This window comes from Ursus arctos, unplaced genomic scaffold (genome assembly GCF_023065955.2).
Source record: "Ursus arctos isolate Adak ecotype North America unplaced genomic scaffold, UrsArc2.0 scaffold_19, whole genome shotgun sequence".
In the NCBI taxonomy this organism is placed as follows: domain Eukaryota; kingdom Metazoa; phylum Chordata; class Mammalia; order Carnivora; family Ursidae; genus Ursus; species Ursus arctos.
In genome coordinates this window covers 44,100,218-44,117,901 of record NW_026622863.1, presented here as the reverse complement: position 1 = coordinate 44,117,901, position 17,684 = coordinate 44,100,218, and the positions used below count along the sequence as shown (strand labels likewise).

The window sequence follows — 17,684 nt, the reverse complement described above, 5'->3', positions numbered from 1 at the left end:
GGGCGCTGTGAGAAAGCCTGTATGCATCCTCGATGACTGCTGGGAGTTGTAGTTCTTTGCCCTATCTCTGCCCCCTCCTGTTTCCGGTGCCGTCACGGGACAGAGCAGTCGGTGACAGCCCCGAGGGCCCCCGCCCCGCGCCCATGGCCGAGCCGGACCGTGAGTCGGGGGCTCCGGTGGGAGGGTCGGGCCGCGCCGGGGCCTGACTGAGGGCTGCAGGCCCCGGGGCCCGAGGACGGGCATGGTGGGGCTGGAGAGTGGGGCTGCATGGTGGGGAGTGGGATTCGGGGCGGGAGTGGGGGTCATTGCTAAGTGATCCATCTTGCTAGGTTGGTGGGTTTCTGGGTCGCGAGCTTTTAAGGGTCCGTTTGCCATGTCCCCCAAGTTCCTAATGATCGCGTGTTTTTCGCACCTTGGTTGCTGAGGACCCTCGTTGCTAAGGACTTAGGTTGCCGCTGACCCGGTTGCTAAGGGTACCTGGTTGTTAGGGGGAACTGTAGGATGCTAGGGGACCCCTGGTGCCCCCTTCTACCTCTTATCTCTAGTTCCTGTGCCCCTCCTAACCATGCCATCCCCACTGCATCTCCTCTTCTAAACCCGTCTCTACTCAGAGTATTTTCTTATCTCCTCTGTTCATTTTTGAACTTCCCTCTGTTAGTGAACCTAACCCTTCCTGCACACACGCGCGCACGCGCGCGCGCACACACACACACACACACACACACACACACACTACTATTTCTTTCTTCGCTTCTAAGTCTTCCTCCATGCCCTGTATGTTTTTGCTTTCTCCTCCCTCTCCTAAACCTTCCCGCCCCAGCCTCCTTGTCCCTCGCTAAGCACTTCTCCTGACAACACTGTCTACTCTAATAAGGTCTGCTTTTCCCCATCCCCTCCCTCCCTCTACTCCACTTTTACCCCCACCTCCCACCCCACTGTAATTAGCTTGATGGGTCTTCTTGCCCCCTGCCCCTTTGCTTTGAAGCCTTTCAGTCCCACTTAACCATGCCCCCCGCTGTAACCACGTCTGCTCCCCCTCCTCCCCCAGCCTCTGACCCTCTGGAGACCCAGGCAGGGAAGGTGCAGGAGGCCCAGGTGAGATTTGGGGAAGGGTGGAGGGAAGGAGAGAGATGGACTTGTTCCCGCACCCCACACTGGGGGGAGGTGACAGAGGGGAGAGAGTTACCCCAGGGCCCTCAGCTCACTGCCCCAGACCCTTGCCCCAACTCCTGGTTCAGCCTCCTGGGGAATGGTGGATTCTGGGGACTGTCAGAGAAAGGTGTGCAGCCTCAACTCCAGGCCTGCTCTCCCAAACTTTTCTGTTTCCTTGCTCCCTCCCCCTCTCCTTTCTGAACCTCATTGATACTGGGCATGGAAGAGACGGGCATCGGATTTGGTCCCTGAACGCACAGATCTCATGGACAAGTGATTAGAAATGACCCTCCAGAGTGATTATGAGAGTAGCTCAAGGCAGAGTAAACTCTGTGGGGTCACAGACACTCCAGCCGGTCCGTTCCCTTGGCGAATCCATAGGCTAGCCTAGGAGTCAGATTGAGGTGCAGACTCCTCACAGTAAGTGAAGAGTGACTTAGAATTTTCTTAGGCGGGGTGAGAAATGGCGTTCCACACAGAGTGTACAGCTTGTGCAAAGACTGGGGGGCACGAAGGGTGTGATGTGGTCAGTAGCCGGTGGCTGGGGGTGGTTAGCTAATTGTAGCCGAGGTTAGCATTTATTGAGTACTTATTCCAGCCAGGTACTCTGCTCAGGCCTCTGTGTACATCATTTCATTTCATCTTCCCAGAATCTCTTGGGGGGGGGGGGGGCAAGGCCTACTGGGGCCATTTTACAGACGAGGAATCTGAGGCAGAGCTGTTACGTAACTTGTCCTCTGCCCCCCCCCCGCCCCCCCGCTAGAAGAGCAGGGACTGCTTTGCAACCCACGACACCCTGCAGGTTGCCTTCTAGAAACTTCAGGAAGAGGTAGCCAGGCGCCTCATAGAGACTTGAAGGCGCCCCAGCACCCCTAGCTCCCCCTTAGGCCAAGTTGCTCCCACATGCTGGGCAGGGCCCTCGAGTCCTGCCACAGAGCCTCACTGTCTGCAGCCTGAAAGAATGCCAACCCCCCAGAGATCGCTGTGCAGATGTAGGACAGCGCAGAAGCTGAGATGAATGCACCTTACAGATGCATGCCAGGGGCCATGCGGAGGGTCTGAAAGCTTCCTGTCAGTCTGGGCCTTCTCCCTAGCCTGGCTCCCGGGGCCCAGCCACTGTCACCGAGAAAGGTTTAACATTAAAAAGGGATCCTCAGTCCCAGAAAGAGAGAGTCGAGGATGTAAATTGCAGCATTGTCTGTGATAGGGCAACACTGGAAACAGCCCAAGTGGCTGTCAGTAGGCGGGTTAAATGAACTATGGCTCATCCTTACAATGCAACACTATGTAGCTTTTTTAAAGGAGAGGTGCATCTGTAGTGTATTGTTCTGCAGAAAACGCAAGGTGCAGTGTTGTATCGTGGCATGACCCATTTCTGGAAAATGAATGAGTTTTATGTGCGGAGAAAAAAAATTTAAAGCTTTTTTAAAGATTTCATTTATTTATTAGGGAGCATGAGAGAGAGAGAGAAAGAGAGAGAGAGAGAAAGAGAATGCGCTCAAGCAGGAGCAGGGGGAGAGGGAGAAGCAGACTCCCCACTGAGCAGGGAGTCTGATGTGGGGCTCAGTCCCAGGACCCTTAGATCATGACCCGAGCTGAAGGCAGAAGCTTAACCAACTGAGCCACCCAGGCGCCCCAAGAGAAAAAATGTAGAGTCATTACCACTGTACTGTTAATAGTGGTTATTTTGACGGGGTGGGTGAGGAAGCTAGAGGCCAGCACCTCAAGTCACACCTGGTCTCATGGTCAAAGTTTTTGCAAAGCTTATGGAAAAGCAATAAAAAAAATTTAAATATGTTTGGAAGGGCCCTTCCTATTCAAAAAGGCTTGAAACCAGAACAGAGAATGATGGGGGAGGGGGTCATCGGAGGGGCTTTAAGCAGGAGAGCGCATTGGTCAGAATGTGTTTTTGTGAGGTCCATTGCAGGGCCCAGCCCTGGTGCAGCGCATAGCAAGTACCCATTCGTTCAGTGGTGGATAATTCTGGAGCTCCTGCCAGGGGCCAGACCCTGTTCTCGGTGCTAGGTGTCCACTAGTAAACACGAAAAATCCTCGCCATCTTGGAGCTGACATCATGGCGACTCCATCCATACCTGTTGGTGATTAGATGGTTAGACTGGAGAAGCCAGCGAGAGGGGCCCTTGGAGCAGAGGGCGGGGTGGGCTGACACTGCCAGGGCATCACCCAGAGGGCAGTAGAGTCCATCAGAGGTGGAGGCTGAGGCTGGGAGCTTAGGGAGGAGGCCAGGACAGGGCCCACAGAGGGAGGACAGGCTGGACCATGTAGAGCCCTTGGGAGGGGACGCATAATGGCGGGAGGGCAGGTGAGGGAGATAAAGACTGGGGGACAGAAGCCACACTGAGATGGGCCTAGCAGGAGGGGCAGGTTTAGGAGAGATGCTAAGGCCAGTTTGAGATGTGGTGGGTGAGGAAGGCCAGGGGTCACTTACTTTGGAAGGCATCCAGGAGGCTGAGGGAACCCCGGATCTGGGAACTAGGGGGTGGCATTATCAATGCCTAGGCCAAGACCATTGGCACAGATGAGGCAACTCTCCCAGGAAAGGTGGAGAGAGGAAGTAGGGGGGCCCAGGACAGAGTCTCAGACCTGCAGTCTGGGAGCCTGGCTGAGGGGAGGAGTAGATAATGACGCGGAGGGGTTGGAAAGATGGAGTCCGAGGCTTCAGACAGGAGGGCTGATGGCCCCAGGGTGAAGACTAGGCGTTTCCACTGGCATTGTTCGCAGGAGTGACTTTGGTGAGGAGGGGGGCAGGCCCACGCTACAGGGGATAGGCGGGGATGCCAGGCAAGGACGTGGGGCACCGGGCAGTGTCAGCACTTCCTGCACGCTTACCCCGATGGTTCCCATAGGTTAATGCTTCATGTCAGGTAGCCCTCTGAGGCAGCACCACTTCCTCTGACATTTCCAAGATGAGGAGCGTCAGACTCAGAACCGCAAAGAACTCATGCTCCTCGGGAGCAGCAGGACCAGGTGTCCCACCCATGCAGCCCACCCCAGAGCCCACGCACGCTCACCCCCGGCCACCCCTCTCTTCCTTGGGCCCACTCCCAGCCAGAGCCTTTCCCCCCAAACCCGGGTGCCACCCTCCCCCCTCCTCCCTCCCTAACCCCACTTCTGGGGCCTGGTCACCCCACCCCTACCCCTTCCAGGACTCAGATTCAGACACTGAGGAAGGAGCGGCTGGCGGAGAAGCAGAGAGTGAGTATCTTCACTGGGAGTGGGGTTCTGGGGGAGCGGTTTAGGGCAGGGATGTAGTTGCTACCCCTCCCCTCCACTGAGGGTGACATTCAAAGTATGCAATATTGGGTGCCATGCCAGTGCCTAGAGGTCCCTGGTTGTGGGAGGGTGGGGGATCCCAGGGCTGGCTGGGGCCCCTGTGCACCCCGACTGAACGCCCACCCTGCTGTTCTCTCTCTGCCTTTTGGCCAGTGGACTTCCTGCGGAATTTCTTCTCCCAGACACTGGGCCTGGGCACCCAGAAGGAGCGTCTGCTGGATGAACTGACCCTGGAAGGGGTGACCCGCTATATGCAGAGCGAGCGCTGTAAGTCCTCGCCCTGCTTTGCGCCACTTGCCCACTCCTGGCCCCGAGTGACTTCTCAGCCCCACCTTTCGCTTCCAAGTAACAAGAAACCCAACTCCAACCAGCTTAGGCCAAAAAGGGAGTATTGACTCTCTAACGAAAATCCGGCATTAAGCATGGCTGGATTCAGAGGCTTTCGTGTTGTCAAGAATCTTAACCCCCTCAGGCGCTGCATTTCTGTGTGAAGGTAGAGGGGGCTCCTGGCAGTACCAGGTGCCAGTTCCACCAGCCTAGTACCTCCTTCCAGGGGTTGAAGGGAAAGGGCAGAGATGGGCTCCCAATGGGGCCAGGTTGGGTCACATGCCTACCGCAAACCAATCATCATGTCTCTGATTGGCCAGACGTGGGTCACGCCCTCCATTGCTGATTGGCCAGGCTGTTTGACAGACTGAAGACCGTACCAATAGTAATTACCCCCTAGGGTCCTTAGGGGTGCAACACTTGACTAGAGCCGGAAATGCCGGGAAGAGGGCCGGAGCAGAGCTCGAGCCTTGTGTCCTGGGATGACTATTACAGGAAGTGTGTTCCGGGGTGCTATGTCGGTGCCTCTTCACTAGGTCACCATGTCATTTCGATTTCTTGCTGTAACTTGAGGTCACCAGAGTCTGAGAAACCGGGCCCTCAGCAGTCCTCGACTAGAACAATCGACCCTTTGAGGGTCCTGAACAGCCCTTTGTTGAGGACGTCTTCTCCCGTTTCCCTGTCCTCCAGCTGCTGCCGGCTCCCTGCTCAGGCGTCCAGGCTTGCTGCCCTGAGCCTCCCTCTGCCGGGCCGGGCCGGGCAACTGTGTGCAGACATCTCCTCCCCAAAGAGAACACAGGCGATGGCCACAAAGCTCTGGTTCCTTCCGTCCTCCCGCACTTGGGTTTTGGGACAGGTGGCTCATGAGGCTGCCTGTGAGGGGCACAGCGAAGAACAGTTAACTGAGCCCTCACCATTTGCCAGGCACGCGGCTAGGCTCTTGATAGGTGTCCTCTCTTTTGATCTTCACATTGTACCTGTGAGGTCCCTATAGGAGTGATCTGGACAGAGGAGGACGCGCAGGCACAGAGAGGTTGTGACTCGGTGCAGGGTCGCACAGCTGGCAAGAGGCAGTCAGGACCTCCCCTGAATCCAGAGTATGTGCTCCCTCCCACGTGGCCCCAGGGAGGTCCAGCTGGGCCTGGTCCGATGGCCTCCCTGAGACAAAGCCAAGGGCTTCGTCTCCCTTGCTGTCCTCCTTCACACAGGACACCCCAGAGGTCCCCGGTTCACGGGCCGCACACTTGCGCCTGGCCATCAGCTGATGGGCAGATGCCAGGGTCCCGCCAGCAGCTGATGGGGCAATGAGGCTATTTCTGCACGGCCCCATGTGTTTGTGAAATGATTCAACTCCTATCACACCTTCCCATCTTCTTTTCTGAAAGCCAGGAGAAAGCGGGGGAACGAAGTGCTTATACGCGTGCAAATCCTGGGTCTCAAGAGGTCCATGCCTCAGAGAATAACAGCAGACACATACATGGTGTTTGCTCAGCGCCAGGCCCCGATCTAAGCTCTGCACAGATGAATTCACTCTCTCCACAGCCCCGTGACGTCAGCACTGTAATTGTGCCCATTTGACAGCAGGAAGCTGAAGCCTAGAGGGGAGGTCTGAACCAAGGTCCCCTCCCCCACCCCACTGGTGAGCAGGAGAGCCAGCATCTGAAACCCCCTTAGCGACCTGCTGCTCACTGGCTGAGGCCCAAGAGGGGCAAACTTTGGTCTTCCCCAGAAAACTGTCAGACTTCTGGTGGCTGATATGTGTTTGATTATAGACGAAAGGAATATGCTGAAGGAACATGCTAGAAATAGATGGTCATTCAAGATTGTGTCCAAAAGGTGAGGCGTGGCCAGAGATTTTTACAATAACCTGTAGCTCTTCTGGGGGGACCCCCACCGCTGCCCCCAGCCTTCTCACTAAGAGCTCATGCTTTTTTTTTTTTTTTTTTTTTAGATCTAGTAAGGAGGGGAAACGTCTCTCCAAGTGGCCTTTTCTCGAATCTGTCCAAGTTGATATAATTTGAAACAGTAGATTCCTCGTCCCCACGCTGGCTCTGTCACCAGTTGACTGTGTGATCCTTCCTCTGTCTGAGCCTTGGTTTCCTCATCTGTAAAGTGTGGCTGTTAACACCGCCCACCTTGAGATGATTGGGAAGACCATGCATGCATCTGAAAGGCCAGCCATGGGGCCTGGCACTGAGGAAACAGCGTTCGGGGCTGTGATGGGTGCTGTTCTTCTGGGGCTGAGTGTACTGTCACGTGATGCAGAAACTCCTCTCCTCCAGGTCGCAGGGTCATCTGTTTGGTGGGAGCCGGGATCTCCACGTGTAAGTGCCACTCCGCCCCGCCCCAGTAGCCACTGCCACGTTGGGAGACCCCCTTCCAGGGATTGGGGGGAGCCACGTCTGGGCCCTCGGTGGGGGGCAGTTGATGGAGTATAGATGGGGCCGAGGTCCCTGACGCATTGCTCCCCGCCCCTCCTCCCCCAGCTGCCGGCATCCCTGACTTCCGCTCCCCATCCACGGGCCTCTACGCCAACCTAGAGAAGTACCGTCTTCCCTACCCGGAGGCCATCTTTGAGATTGGCTACTTCAAGGTATGGGCTCCCCAGGCAGGAATGTCTGTATGATGAGGGGATGGGATCGCCTGACTCCAGCTCTCAACTCACCAGGGGCATCTGGGTGCCCCTCTGCCCTCCGGTTCTCTCTCCCACAGAAACACCCAGAGCCCTTCTTTGCTCTCGCCAAGGAACTCTATCCTGGGCAGTTCAAGGTGAGCTCTTTTTCCCGGAGGCGGGGACAGGAAAGCTTGGGGGACAGCAGGCATGGGAAAGGCTTCCCCTGGGGCCCTGCAGACAAATGTCACGTGGTCATTAAGGACATGGGCTCCAGGCTACCAGGGTCTACCCCCTGGTCCCTCGTTGCCTGCTCTTGTGACCTTCAGCCTCAGTTTCCCCATCTGTGAAATGGGGAAGCAGGCATAGTGATGCCCCCAAGGCCAGTGTGACGACTCCCTGAGGTAAGACGGCCAGAGTGCCTGGAACAGTTCCTGGCACGCGGCGATGTGTGGCAGACGGGCCCTGTCATGATTGGCATCATCCCGCTTGCCCCCCTGCAGCCGACGGTCTGTCACTACTTCATCCGCCTGCTGAAGGAGAAGGGACTGCTGCTGCGCTGCTACACGCAGGTAGGGGCCGTGGGCGCTGCCGGGCGGCGGGGAAGAGGGCCGGCTGGCCGCGGGCTGCTGACTTTGCCGCGTGACCTGCCCCCCTCAGCCTCAGTTTCCCCTTCTGTAAAGCAGCGGCCAGAACAGCTTTGCCCTTCAGGTGTGTGGGGACGGGGCAGGGAGCTCCTCTCAGCACCATCCCGTGCGCGGCGGGAAAGGACCTCACGTCTGAGGGGCCACCATTGGCGGCGTTGGAGTCCCTGTTTGGTCAGGGTTCTCAGCAAATGGCCGCGGAGTGGCTGGATCTGACCAAGTCCCTACGCTGTGACCGCTTTCCGCCTGGCAGACGGCGAGTCTTAAGGAAGGGGTGTCTTTTTAGAATCTGCACAAAGGCCCCGCCTGTGCCGTGGGCCGTGGCTCCTGCGTGTCAGGTGCCCAGCGGAGGGCCTTGCCCGGGGGCTCTCTGGCAAGGACGGCTCACGCCGTGGGCTTCTGGACTAGCCAGCAAGACGTTTTTGGCACGTCGCACCCCTCACTGTAAACACCGTCTGCTCCCCTGCCTTTGTTTTATGAGTATATGTTTTACGAATGCGTGTGAGTACGTATTGAAATTACACAGGGTCAGTGACAGCGATATCGGGCTATAAATGATCCCTCAGGGGGCACCTGGGTGGCTCAGTCGGTTGAGGGCCCGACTCTTTTTTTTTTTTTTTTAAAGATTTTATTCATTTATTCATTTGACAGAGATAGACACAGCCTGCGAGAGAGGGAACACAAGCAGGGGAGTGGGAGAGGAAGAAGCAGGCTCCCAGCAGAGGAGCCCGATGTGGGGCTCGATCCCATAACGCCGGGATCACGCCCTGAGCCGAAGGCAGACGCTTAACCGCTGTGCCACCCAGGCGCCCCGAGGGCCCGACTCTTGATTTCGGCTCAGGGCATGATCTCGGGGTCGTGAGATCCAGCCCCGCGTCAGGCTCCGCGCTCAGAGGACAGTCGGCTTGAGATTCTTTCTCTCCGTCTGCCTCTGCCCTTCCCCTCCCTGTGTGCTCGTTCACTCTCTCTCTCTCTCTAAAATAAATGAATCAATCTTTTACAAAAATGATACCTCAGAACCCAAAATTATAAAAGAGAGAGAGAATACTTGACTATAAATGGGCGTGCTAATATTTTCTTCCCACACCTGGCAATTTGGAGCCTGCCAGCCTGGGAAGCTGCCACCAGGGGGAGGATGAATTTCTTTTAAGTCCAGATTTCTCAACCGGGGACAGGAGCTCCTCCTCCCTGGGACTGGCAGTGGCAGCCTGGGAAAGGACAGCTGGGAAAGGAGGAGTCCCCGCCCAGGATAAAGCTGACCTTTCTTCCCAGAGCCCATTTTACCCATGGGACGTGGCTCAGACATGATACAAACAGCTCACTCCAAGCCAAGGGCTCCCCTGTGCATGATTTCATGAAATCCGCACCACGGCCCTGCGTCGTCATCTTCTGTCCCGAGTGTTATGGAGTGCAGACCCCGCGCCAGGTCCTCCTTGCTGGCAGCCATGTCCCTGCCCTCCTAGAGCTGACAGTCTGCTGTGGGGAGAGACAGTGGACAGGACAGGAGGGAAGCACAGCTAGGGTGTCCTGACGTCTGTGGAGCACGATTAAGCTGGAAAGGGAATTAGAAGTGTTGCGGGGGGAGTGCTGTTGTCAACAGATACCAAGGAAGGCCTCACTGGGAAGGATGCATTTAGACAGAGACTTTTAGGGAGGAAGGGAGGGAGCCACGGGATCATCTGGGGGAGAGTGTGTTCCAGGCAAAGGGAACCGCCAGGGCAAAGGTCCTGAGGTGTGCGACTGTATTTGGCATGTTCGAGAAGCTGGATCCTAGTGAGCAGAGAGGACAGTGGGAGAGAACGGAGGAGGCGAGCTCAGGGAGGGGCCAGAGCCGACCATGTGGGATCTTGGGGCCACAGGAAGGGCTGAGTGAGAGGGAACCACAGGAGGGCTCCGAGCCGGGTGGGACATGACCTGACCCAGGGGTCCCTATCTGGCTGCATGTCAGGGGCAACTGGGGGCAGTGAGGAGGGGGTGCAGAGACTGAGGAGGAGGCTGCTGTGACAGTCGGAGTAGATGAGGATGGAGGCTGGCCCAGGGCGGGGCTTGATGAGGGGAGAAGCATGCGGTTCCGAATCTGCTTGGGAGGCGGAGTGGGCGGGCTGCTCGCTCCAGGGTCCGTGGGAAAGGTGCAGGCGCGTCTCCCCTACCGGCCATAGTGACCGCGTGGATTTAACTGTACAAACATCAGCAAAACGGCCGATTACAGAAAACAGACAAACGTGGAAAAAAAAAACCAAATGTTCCACTCTCGCGTTTCAAGAGACCGTTTTGTTTTGTTTTCTTCAAACTTGTCACAGCCTCTCCGTCAACCTCGGCCACTTCTTGAGTCACTGACCCAGTTTTCTGGAACACACTGTCTTCGCCTCTTTCCGGATTGTGATGATGTTGCACTTTTGGAGCTATGTATGGTAGCTCTTTTCATCTCCAGATACAAGTCTCCATTCAAACCCGAGAGCAGTTGCCCTGTTCGCTCAAGGCCCTGTGATCTCCACAGCAAAGCAGCTTATAGTCCCTTTAAATATATTCATGGCATTTACCCTACACAAAAGGCTTGTACTTGGCTTTCCCTCACTTAGCTTCCTGTATGGAAGACCCCCCCACATCCACACCCACATAGCAGCTTCCTGCCCGCCCTTCCTTCCTTCCTTCTTAAGATTTTTTTTTTTTAAAGATTTTATTTACCTACCTGACAGAGAGAGAGAGAGAGACAGCCAGCGAGAGAGGGAACACAAGCAGGGGAGTGGGAGAGGAAGAAGCAGGCTCCTAGCGGAGGAGCCTGATGTGGGGCTCGATCCCAGGACCCTGGAATCAGGCCCTGAGCCGAAGGCAGACGCTTAACAACTGAGCCACCCAGGCGCCCCTCTTCTTAAGATTTTATTCATAAGTAATCTCTTCACCCAACGTGGGACTCGAACTCCCAACCGCAAGATCAGCAGTCACACGCTCCACTGAGGGAACCAGCCAGGCGCCCCCAACTTCATGCTTTTTCAGAGCTGCTGTTGCCTTTGTGTCCATCAGGGGGACACAGTGTTTTGAAACAAAAAGGGAGCCAAGGTTGAAAAAGCGAGATTTCAGTTGAAAATCCGGACTTCAGGCTCTTTCTGCAGATTGAGAAGAGCTGGCTGCCCCCTTCTCCCCAGGCAGTGGGGTGGGGCGGTGAGCGCTGGGCTGGAGTGGGATAGCCGCTTCCCACCCTCACCGTGCCCTGCTTGCTGCCCCACACCCAGGCCACATGTCACTGGCTGTATACCATCAGGCGTTCATCACCACCTGTCCTTTAGGAGAGGGCGTCCTGGGGCCGTACTCCCCAGCTTCCCTCCCTAGCAACCACTGCTGTTGCTGGCTTCTCCTATCACCTTTATTATTTTTTTAAGATTTTATGTATTTATTTGACAGCTCGAGCAGGAGGAACTGCAGAGAGTGAGGGAGAAGCAGGCTCCCCGCTGAGCAGGGAGTCTGATGTGGGACATGATCCCAGGACGCTGGGATCACGACCTGAGCCGAAGGCAGACGCTTAACCCATGAGCCACCCAGGCGCCCCTTGGATCATCTTTAAAAATATTCTGTACTGGGGGCGCCCGGATGGCACAGCGGTTAAGCGTCTGCCTTCGGCTCAGGGCATGATCCCGGCATTATGGGATCAAGCCCCACATCAGGCTCCTCCGCTATGAGCCTGCTTCTTCCTCTCCCACTCCCCCTGCTTGTGTTCCCTCTCTCGCTGACTGTCTCTATCTCTGTTAAATAAATAAATAAAATCTTTTAAAAAAAATATTCTATACTGAGGCAAACAAATGCCCACCTTCATATATAGTTTTCCTACAGCCTTTGTTCTCCTGTGCCTTTAACCTCCGGAGGGATCCCTTCAATATCAGGACATATAGGACAGCCCCATTCTTTTCTCATGGGGGGTTTCTCTATCAGAAGTGGCTCAGAACAACAGAGGCAGGTGCTGACAGAAGTTCTTTTACACGCTATTTAATTATTTGCGCGCACACCGCTTACTCGCGTGTGAGGGAGGCCATAGACTGAGTCAAGTAACAAAGGCAAAACTAATGCGGGGGGAGGGGAAAAGCTGCAGAGAGTCTGGAAACAGTGGCTCTTGTCTGCACGTTTGGGGAACGAGCTGATTGCTGGCAGGGAGCGGAGAGAGCGGTTGGGGCCGTCTGCCCTTGAAAGAGAACCCTTTTGGTTGTGCATGGAGTCTTGGGGAGACGGTGCCGGGTCAGCTGTGGGCAGCACGTGACCGGCCGTCTTGGGGTGGCATCTGGCCGTGTGCTGCGGGCTCTGTCAGCACCTGCCTCTGCAGCATTCCTCACGGGCAAAGAAAAGCTGCTCCCGAGGGGCTGCATGCTTGAAGAAAAATGAGAGAGCACATATGTCTATGTGGAAGGGAAGAATAGTCTTGCTGGTTTAATGAGGAGTATATCCATGTTTTAAAAGAATGCCAGTTAATGTGCCGTCTGTGAAACAGACCACAGTGAGAAACCCGATTGCTGATTAGGAAAACAGTGATTAAAACCAAATAAACCCTCCCGATTCACTGATTTCTGTTACTGCTCAGCCAGGGCTGCCACATACAGCTGTGCAGGTTGGGTACTGCACAAGGACGCCACATCTGAGGGCGCTCTGTTTACAACAGAGCCATTGTAGGCTTGTCCATCAATGCCGACACATTTCTGGCAGTGGCACTAACGTCGTGTGGTCCTAACAAAAACAAATTTTCTGAAAAATGGAAACAAAGTGGCCTCACTGTGCAGAAACACTCCGTCTGGGCTGATGGTGGCAGTGGGCCTGGGCTCACAGACGTATGAATTTGGGCCCCATCTTTAAGCATCTGCAACTTTTACACTTCGGCGGCCCCCCGAGAACAAGCAGAGGAGTTTACAGGCACACCCTGCCCCTTGCTTCTCTTCCCTTCCTTCTCCCTCGGTCCCATTTGCTTCTCTTTGCGGCGTCCGGCTCTGCCTTCTGCTCTCGAGGCAGGTGTGTCTCACTCCTGAGCCGCTTCCCTCCGTCTCTCCCTGCAGAACATAGACACGCTGGAGCGAGTGGCAGGGCTGGAGAGCGAGGACCTGGTGGAGGCCCACGGCACCTTCCACACCTCGCACTGCACCAGCCCCCTCTGCCGACGGGAGTACACGCTCAGCTGGATGAAAGGTGAGGCGGGAGGGCCTCCACGAGGCCCGGCCTCCTGCCCGCTGCCTGCTCCTCAGCGCCAAGAACAGGGGCTCCGTGCGGTGGGCACCTGGGGCTGTTTTAGCAGGTAGCAGCAGCCCCCCGAGATCTGAGGTGGCAGTGGGGTTTCGTTGCTCCCAACACCACCTCACAGGCGGGTTACGACGGAAGCAAGCTCCACGCCCAATTCAGCCACGCGCAGAGCCGCGTGTTGGCACAGAAGCCGCCAGATGGTCACGCGGTCTGTTCTGTGAAGTCGTGAGGCCCCAGCTCTTCGTCCTGCGAGGGGCCCATGAGCGCAAACGCAACGACATTCGAATCCATGTGTGCGCTGTCCAGTACGGCGGCTACCGCCACATGTGGCCCTCAGGCACCCGCCGATGTGAACAGTGGTACCAAGGTTCCGAATTTGTAATTTTACATCATTTTTAGTAATTTAGATGTTAAAAGCCACACGTGGCCGGGACCACCATACTGGACAGGACTGGGCTAGCGGCCCAGGGTCCAATGACCCGTGAGTCAGGTTCCGTGGAATGTGAAGCTGGACACAGGCCTGGTTAGGGACAAGGGCTGGGGCTGTCCCTAGGGGTGCACACAACAGGGCTTGTTAAAGTCAGCGTCCCAGTTCACGGAAGGGCAGAGTGTCCAGTAAAGGGGGGAGGGGAAACGTCAGCCAGTCCACATTTCTCGAATGCCAGTGAGAGCCTTGTCTGACATCCTTTGTGCTGCCCAGAAGCCACGCACTTCACCCCTCGCAAGCCATTTGTGACATTCTTTATGCTGACTTCACAAAGCCTCTGGTGTCCTTGTGAGACAGGGACAGCTGCGGCATTTGTGGCTGGGCCTCTGGAGGGTGGCCTTTCTGCTAGGATGCCAGCTGACTGCCGCTGGGGCAAGGCTTCCAGAATAGCTCAAGTGCGTGCAGCTGGGGTAGTGGACAGTGAATGCCACCCCTTACATGTCACGTACAGCGATAGCACACGCAGCCCCCACATCTTACGCTGTCAATGCCGAAATGTTTTCAAGTGCGTTACAGACCTCACAATGGGGCTCTGTAAATGTGTGTCGAAGGAATGAAGGACTAGTCGAACAAATAAGCTAGGGTTTTGTGGGTTGGTTGCAAATGACAGAATGCTGCTCAGGCCTCCTTAATCAGTGAGTAATAAGGAGCATGATTGTCATAAGGCTGGATTGTGTGTGCGCACATTGTGTGTGTGTGTGTGTGTGGAGGTGTCTGTCCCAGAACCCGAGGGTGGGAAGCAGCTGGGCCTGAGGGTGTATCCCCATCCCAGGATCGTTTCCATAGTCTCCCCTCTCTTGGTCACCAGGCCTGGGACTCACCAGACCTCTCACCCAGGACAAAATAGAGCTGCCCCCCCAGACCCGCTGGGAGAGCTTTATTGCCCAGGTCGGGAGTTGGTGGGATCCAGGTGCCCCTGCAAAGGGCAAGCGTCTGCTCCTTCATCTGTTCCGTGGTTTTTCTTTAAGGCAATAGCCGCACCCTGGCGCTCGGAGCCACCCCTGGAATCCTAGGGGATGGGGGGAGATGGGGGGGCAGCTCTCTAAGAAGGGTGAGCAGGGCAAACATCCCAGGAGGCTCTCCAGCGACTGAGGTGTGTTTGTGGACAGTGAAGGCTGGCTGCAGCCCCAGCCCCCAGCCCCGAGTCGCTTACCTCCTTCTCTCCCTTCCCCTTCCCCACGCCCAGAGAAGATCTTCTCCGAGGTGACTCCCAAGTGTGAGAAATGCCACAGCGTGGTGAAGCCTGGTGAGCCTCAGGGCCAGGGACCAACCCAGATGGATTTTGGCTGGGACCCCCCGACCCCTCCACAAGCCCTTTCCCAGGGAGGCCACCCTCCCTCCCTGACAGTGCCCCGGATCTGTCCCCACTGCACCATGGCTCCCACCCCAGCCCTCGGGTCTGCCTTCTGCTCCTGCCTGGCCTCTCTCTCTGTGACCCTGCCTCTGCCTCCCGTTTCACCTTCTCTTTCTGTCTCTGTGTCTGTCTGTCCATCTGTCTCAGACATCGTGTTCTTCGGTGAGAACCTCCCAGCGAGGTTCTTCTCCTGCATGCAGTCAGTAAGTCGCCCTGCACTGCGCTTCCCCACGTGGGGGCAGCCAGGGCCCTGCGGGGGGGCAGGTGGCTTCCCCAACTAGCTGCGGCTGGGGTGTGGGGGGAGGCAGCCCAGCCCCCGCCGAGCCTCTGGAGCCCTCACCCGGCCGCCCCCGTTCATAGGACTTCCTGAAGGTGGATCTCCTCATCATCATGGGCACCTCCCTGCAGGTGCAGCCCTTCGCCTCCCTCATCAGCAAGTAGGTTGGGGGTTGGGACGGGGGGGGCGGGGCACTGGCCAGGCCAGGTCCTCACCACTGAGCTCGCCATCCCCCAGGGCACCCCTCTCCACCCCGCGTCTGCTCATCAACAAGGAGAAGACTGGGCAGGTGAGTTGGCTTTTATGTGGGCCCCCCTCTGATTTTCCCTCCCCCTCTTCCTCACAGGGGTCCCACATTCCCTTTCACTGGCTTCCTAGGAAAGTGGGGACCCCCCCCCATATCAGAACCAGGAGTTCTAGAATCCAGAGGGGTCAGATTCCAGGTCACCTGGACTCTGATTCTATAGGCCGCAGGGTCACCTGGGACCCTTGTGAGCAAGGAACAGAACCCCAGCTCAAAGTGACACGCACAGGAATGGTGTGCTTTGTGCGAGGGAAGAATTGGGACGAGCGAGACCCGGGCCTGCAGCCCAGCGTCGGGAGGCGCCCACTCCTGCTTTTGGCTCTTTTCCCGAGGTGGCCTCACTCCCTCAACCCTGGGGAGGGATGGTTCCTTGAGCATTCCATGTGCCAGACACTGTTCTAAGCACCTTTTTTGTTTGCTTTATTTTATTTTGTATTTTTTTTAATTTTAAGTAGACTCCACACCCAACATGGGGCTTGAACTCATGACCCTGAGATTAAGAGTCACACTCTGTACCAACTGAGCCGGCCAGGCGCCCCCTAAGCACTTTCTAAGTATTCACCCACTGAAAGTACAATGCTAGGTGCGGTTTGGTGATTGTCCCCACTCTACAGATAAGGAAACTGAGGTTCCGGGAAGCCAGGTCACTTGAGCAAAGTCACAGAGCAAGGAACACACCCAAGCCATTTGGCTCCAGGGTCTGTGTTCTAAGCTCCCCTCTCCCCCACAGACTGACCCTTTCCTGGGGATGATGATGGGCCTCGGAGGAGGCATGGACTTCGACTCCAAGAAGGCCTACCGGTGAGTCCTGGGCCTGCGCGGGTCACAGCTGAGGTGGGAGGGAGGGCGTGAAGGCACGCGGACCGGGAAGAGCGGGAAGAGGCCTGGGACAAGCCTGGGAGCTCTGGCTCTCCCACCCACAGGGACGTGGCCTGGCTGGGTGACTGTGACCAGGGCTGCCTGGCCCTTGCTGACCTCCTCGGCTGGAAGGTAAGGAGTCTGGGCCACCCTGGCCTACCCGGAGCCCCATCCCTAGACTCCTGCACTACGGGTCCTCTGACCCCATGGTGCATGGTGACCTCTGACCTCTGCGAACTTGTCCCCTGCAGAAGGAGCTGGAGGACCTTGTCCGGAAGGAGCATGCCAACATAGATGCCCAGGCAGGGTCAGGGAGCCCCAACCCCAACACTTCCGCTTCCCCCAGGAAGTCTCCACCTCCTGCCAAGGAAGAGGCCAGGAGCACGGAGGGAGAGAAGCCCCAGTGACAGCTGTGGCTCCCGGGCAGGACGCCCAGCGGACAGCAGAGCCCCTGCCAGCCCTGGCCCCCTCTAACTTGCAGCTTTTGTCTGGGGAGCTCAGAACGTTGCCCCAGTCTCTTAACCACCCCCTCTCAAAACTGGGGTCCCAGCTCCCTGACCCTGGCAAATCTCTAACAGCACCCAGGGGCCGAGGCCTGGGCAGCCCGTTTGTAACAGCCCGCTGTCTCTAACTACCCGTGGGGACGGGGGTCAACCTCCCCTAATCTCTAACTGCTCCCAGGGCCAGGGCTGCCTCTAAACTCCTAACTTCTGGACAGGCGCCCCAGGCCTCCTCAGGGCTCCCCAGGTCCGCCCCCCCCCCCCCCGCCCCCGTGCTCTCTACCGCTCCTAGGGGCCTGTGGCCAAGTTGGCCAAGTCTAATGTACCCTGGGTGGAGTGTGGGCCCTCCAAACATAACACACTCTGCGGGGAGCTGAGCCTGAAGGCCTCCCGAGTCTGTGCCTCCTACCCCCAGAGAGGGTGCTGGACCCCTTCCCTTGGGACCCGCTTCCCCTGCTGGGAGGGGCACATAATGTTGCTTATTGGAGACAAATTAAAAACAAAAACAACTAACCATCAGCTGTCTGGCCTCCCTGTTCCTTTCTGTGGGCACACAGGGAAGCAGCTGGAGGGAGGGGGCTAGGGGAACCAAGAACCCCTCCAGGCTCTTACTAGAGACAGCCAAGGTTGTTGACGGGACTCTGGGGGCTTCGAGAGTGCCCCGC

General features: G+C 56.9%; 1 protein-coding gene across 4 annotated transcripts; it reads left to right on the top strand.

The window, feature by feature from the left end:
- Positions 1–46: 46 nt before the first annotated feature.
- SIRT2 (sirtuin 2) lies at positions 47–17,538 on the top strand. 4 transcript variants are annotated; one of them, XM_057314367.1, is made up of 17 exons: positions 62–159; positions 1,049–1,095; positions 4,020–4,140; positions 4,320–4,368; positions 4,600–4,713; positions 7,056–7,097; positions 7,260–7,366; positions 7,486–7,542; positions 7,888–7,956; positions 13,059–13,188; positions 14,913–14,972; positions 15,228–15,283; positions 15,441–15,517; positions 15,595–15,646; positions 16,392–16,462; positions 16,585–16,651; positions 16,771–17,538. In XM_057314367.1, coding segments are annotated over exons 4-17 (1,059 nt in total). In that variant the 5' UTR covers positions 62–159; positions 1,049–1,095; positions 4,020–4,140; positions 4,320–4,367; the 3' UTR covers positions 16,927–17,538. The 4 variants fall into 4 exon arrangements, with proteins under 4 accessions (XP_026338143.1, XP_048079907.1, XP_057170350.1 ...); XM_026482358.4 differs by lacking the exon at positions 4,020–4,140 and having other exon boundaries at positions 47–159; XM_044378155.3 differs by lacking the exon at positions 1,049–1,095 and having other exon boundaries at positions 63–159.
- The last annotated feature ends 146 nt before the right edge of the window (positions 17,539–17,684 follow it).

Bases quoted from the DNA above. Each gene is read 5' to 3' on its own strand.
- SIRT2 (XM_026482358.4), top strand. The intron at 15,284-15,440 runs GTAAGTCGCCCT...CCCCGTTCATAG, and splicing joins TCTTCTCCTGCATGCAGTCA to GACTTCCTGAAGGTGGATCT. The intron at 16,652-16,770 runs GTAAGGAGTCTG...TGTCCCCTGCAG, and splicing joins CTGACCTCCTCGGCTGGAAG to AAGGAGCTGGAGGACCTTGT.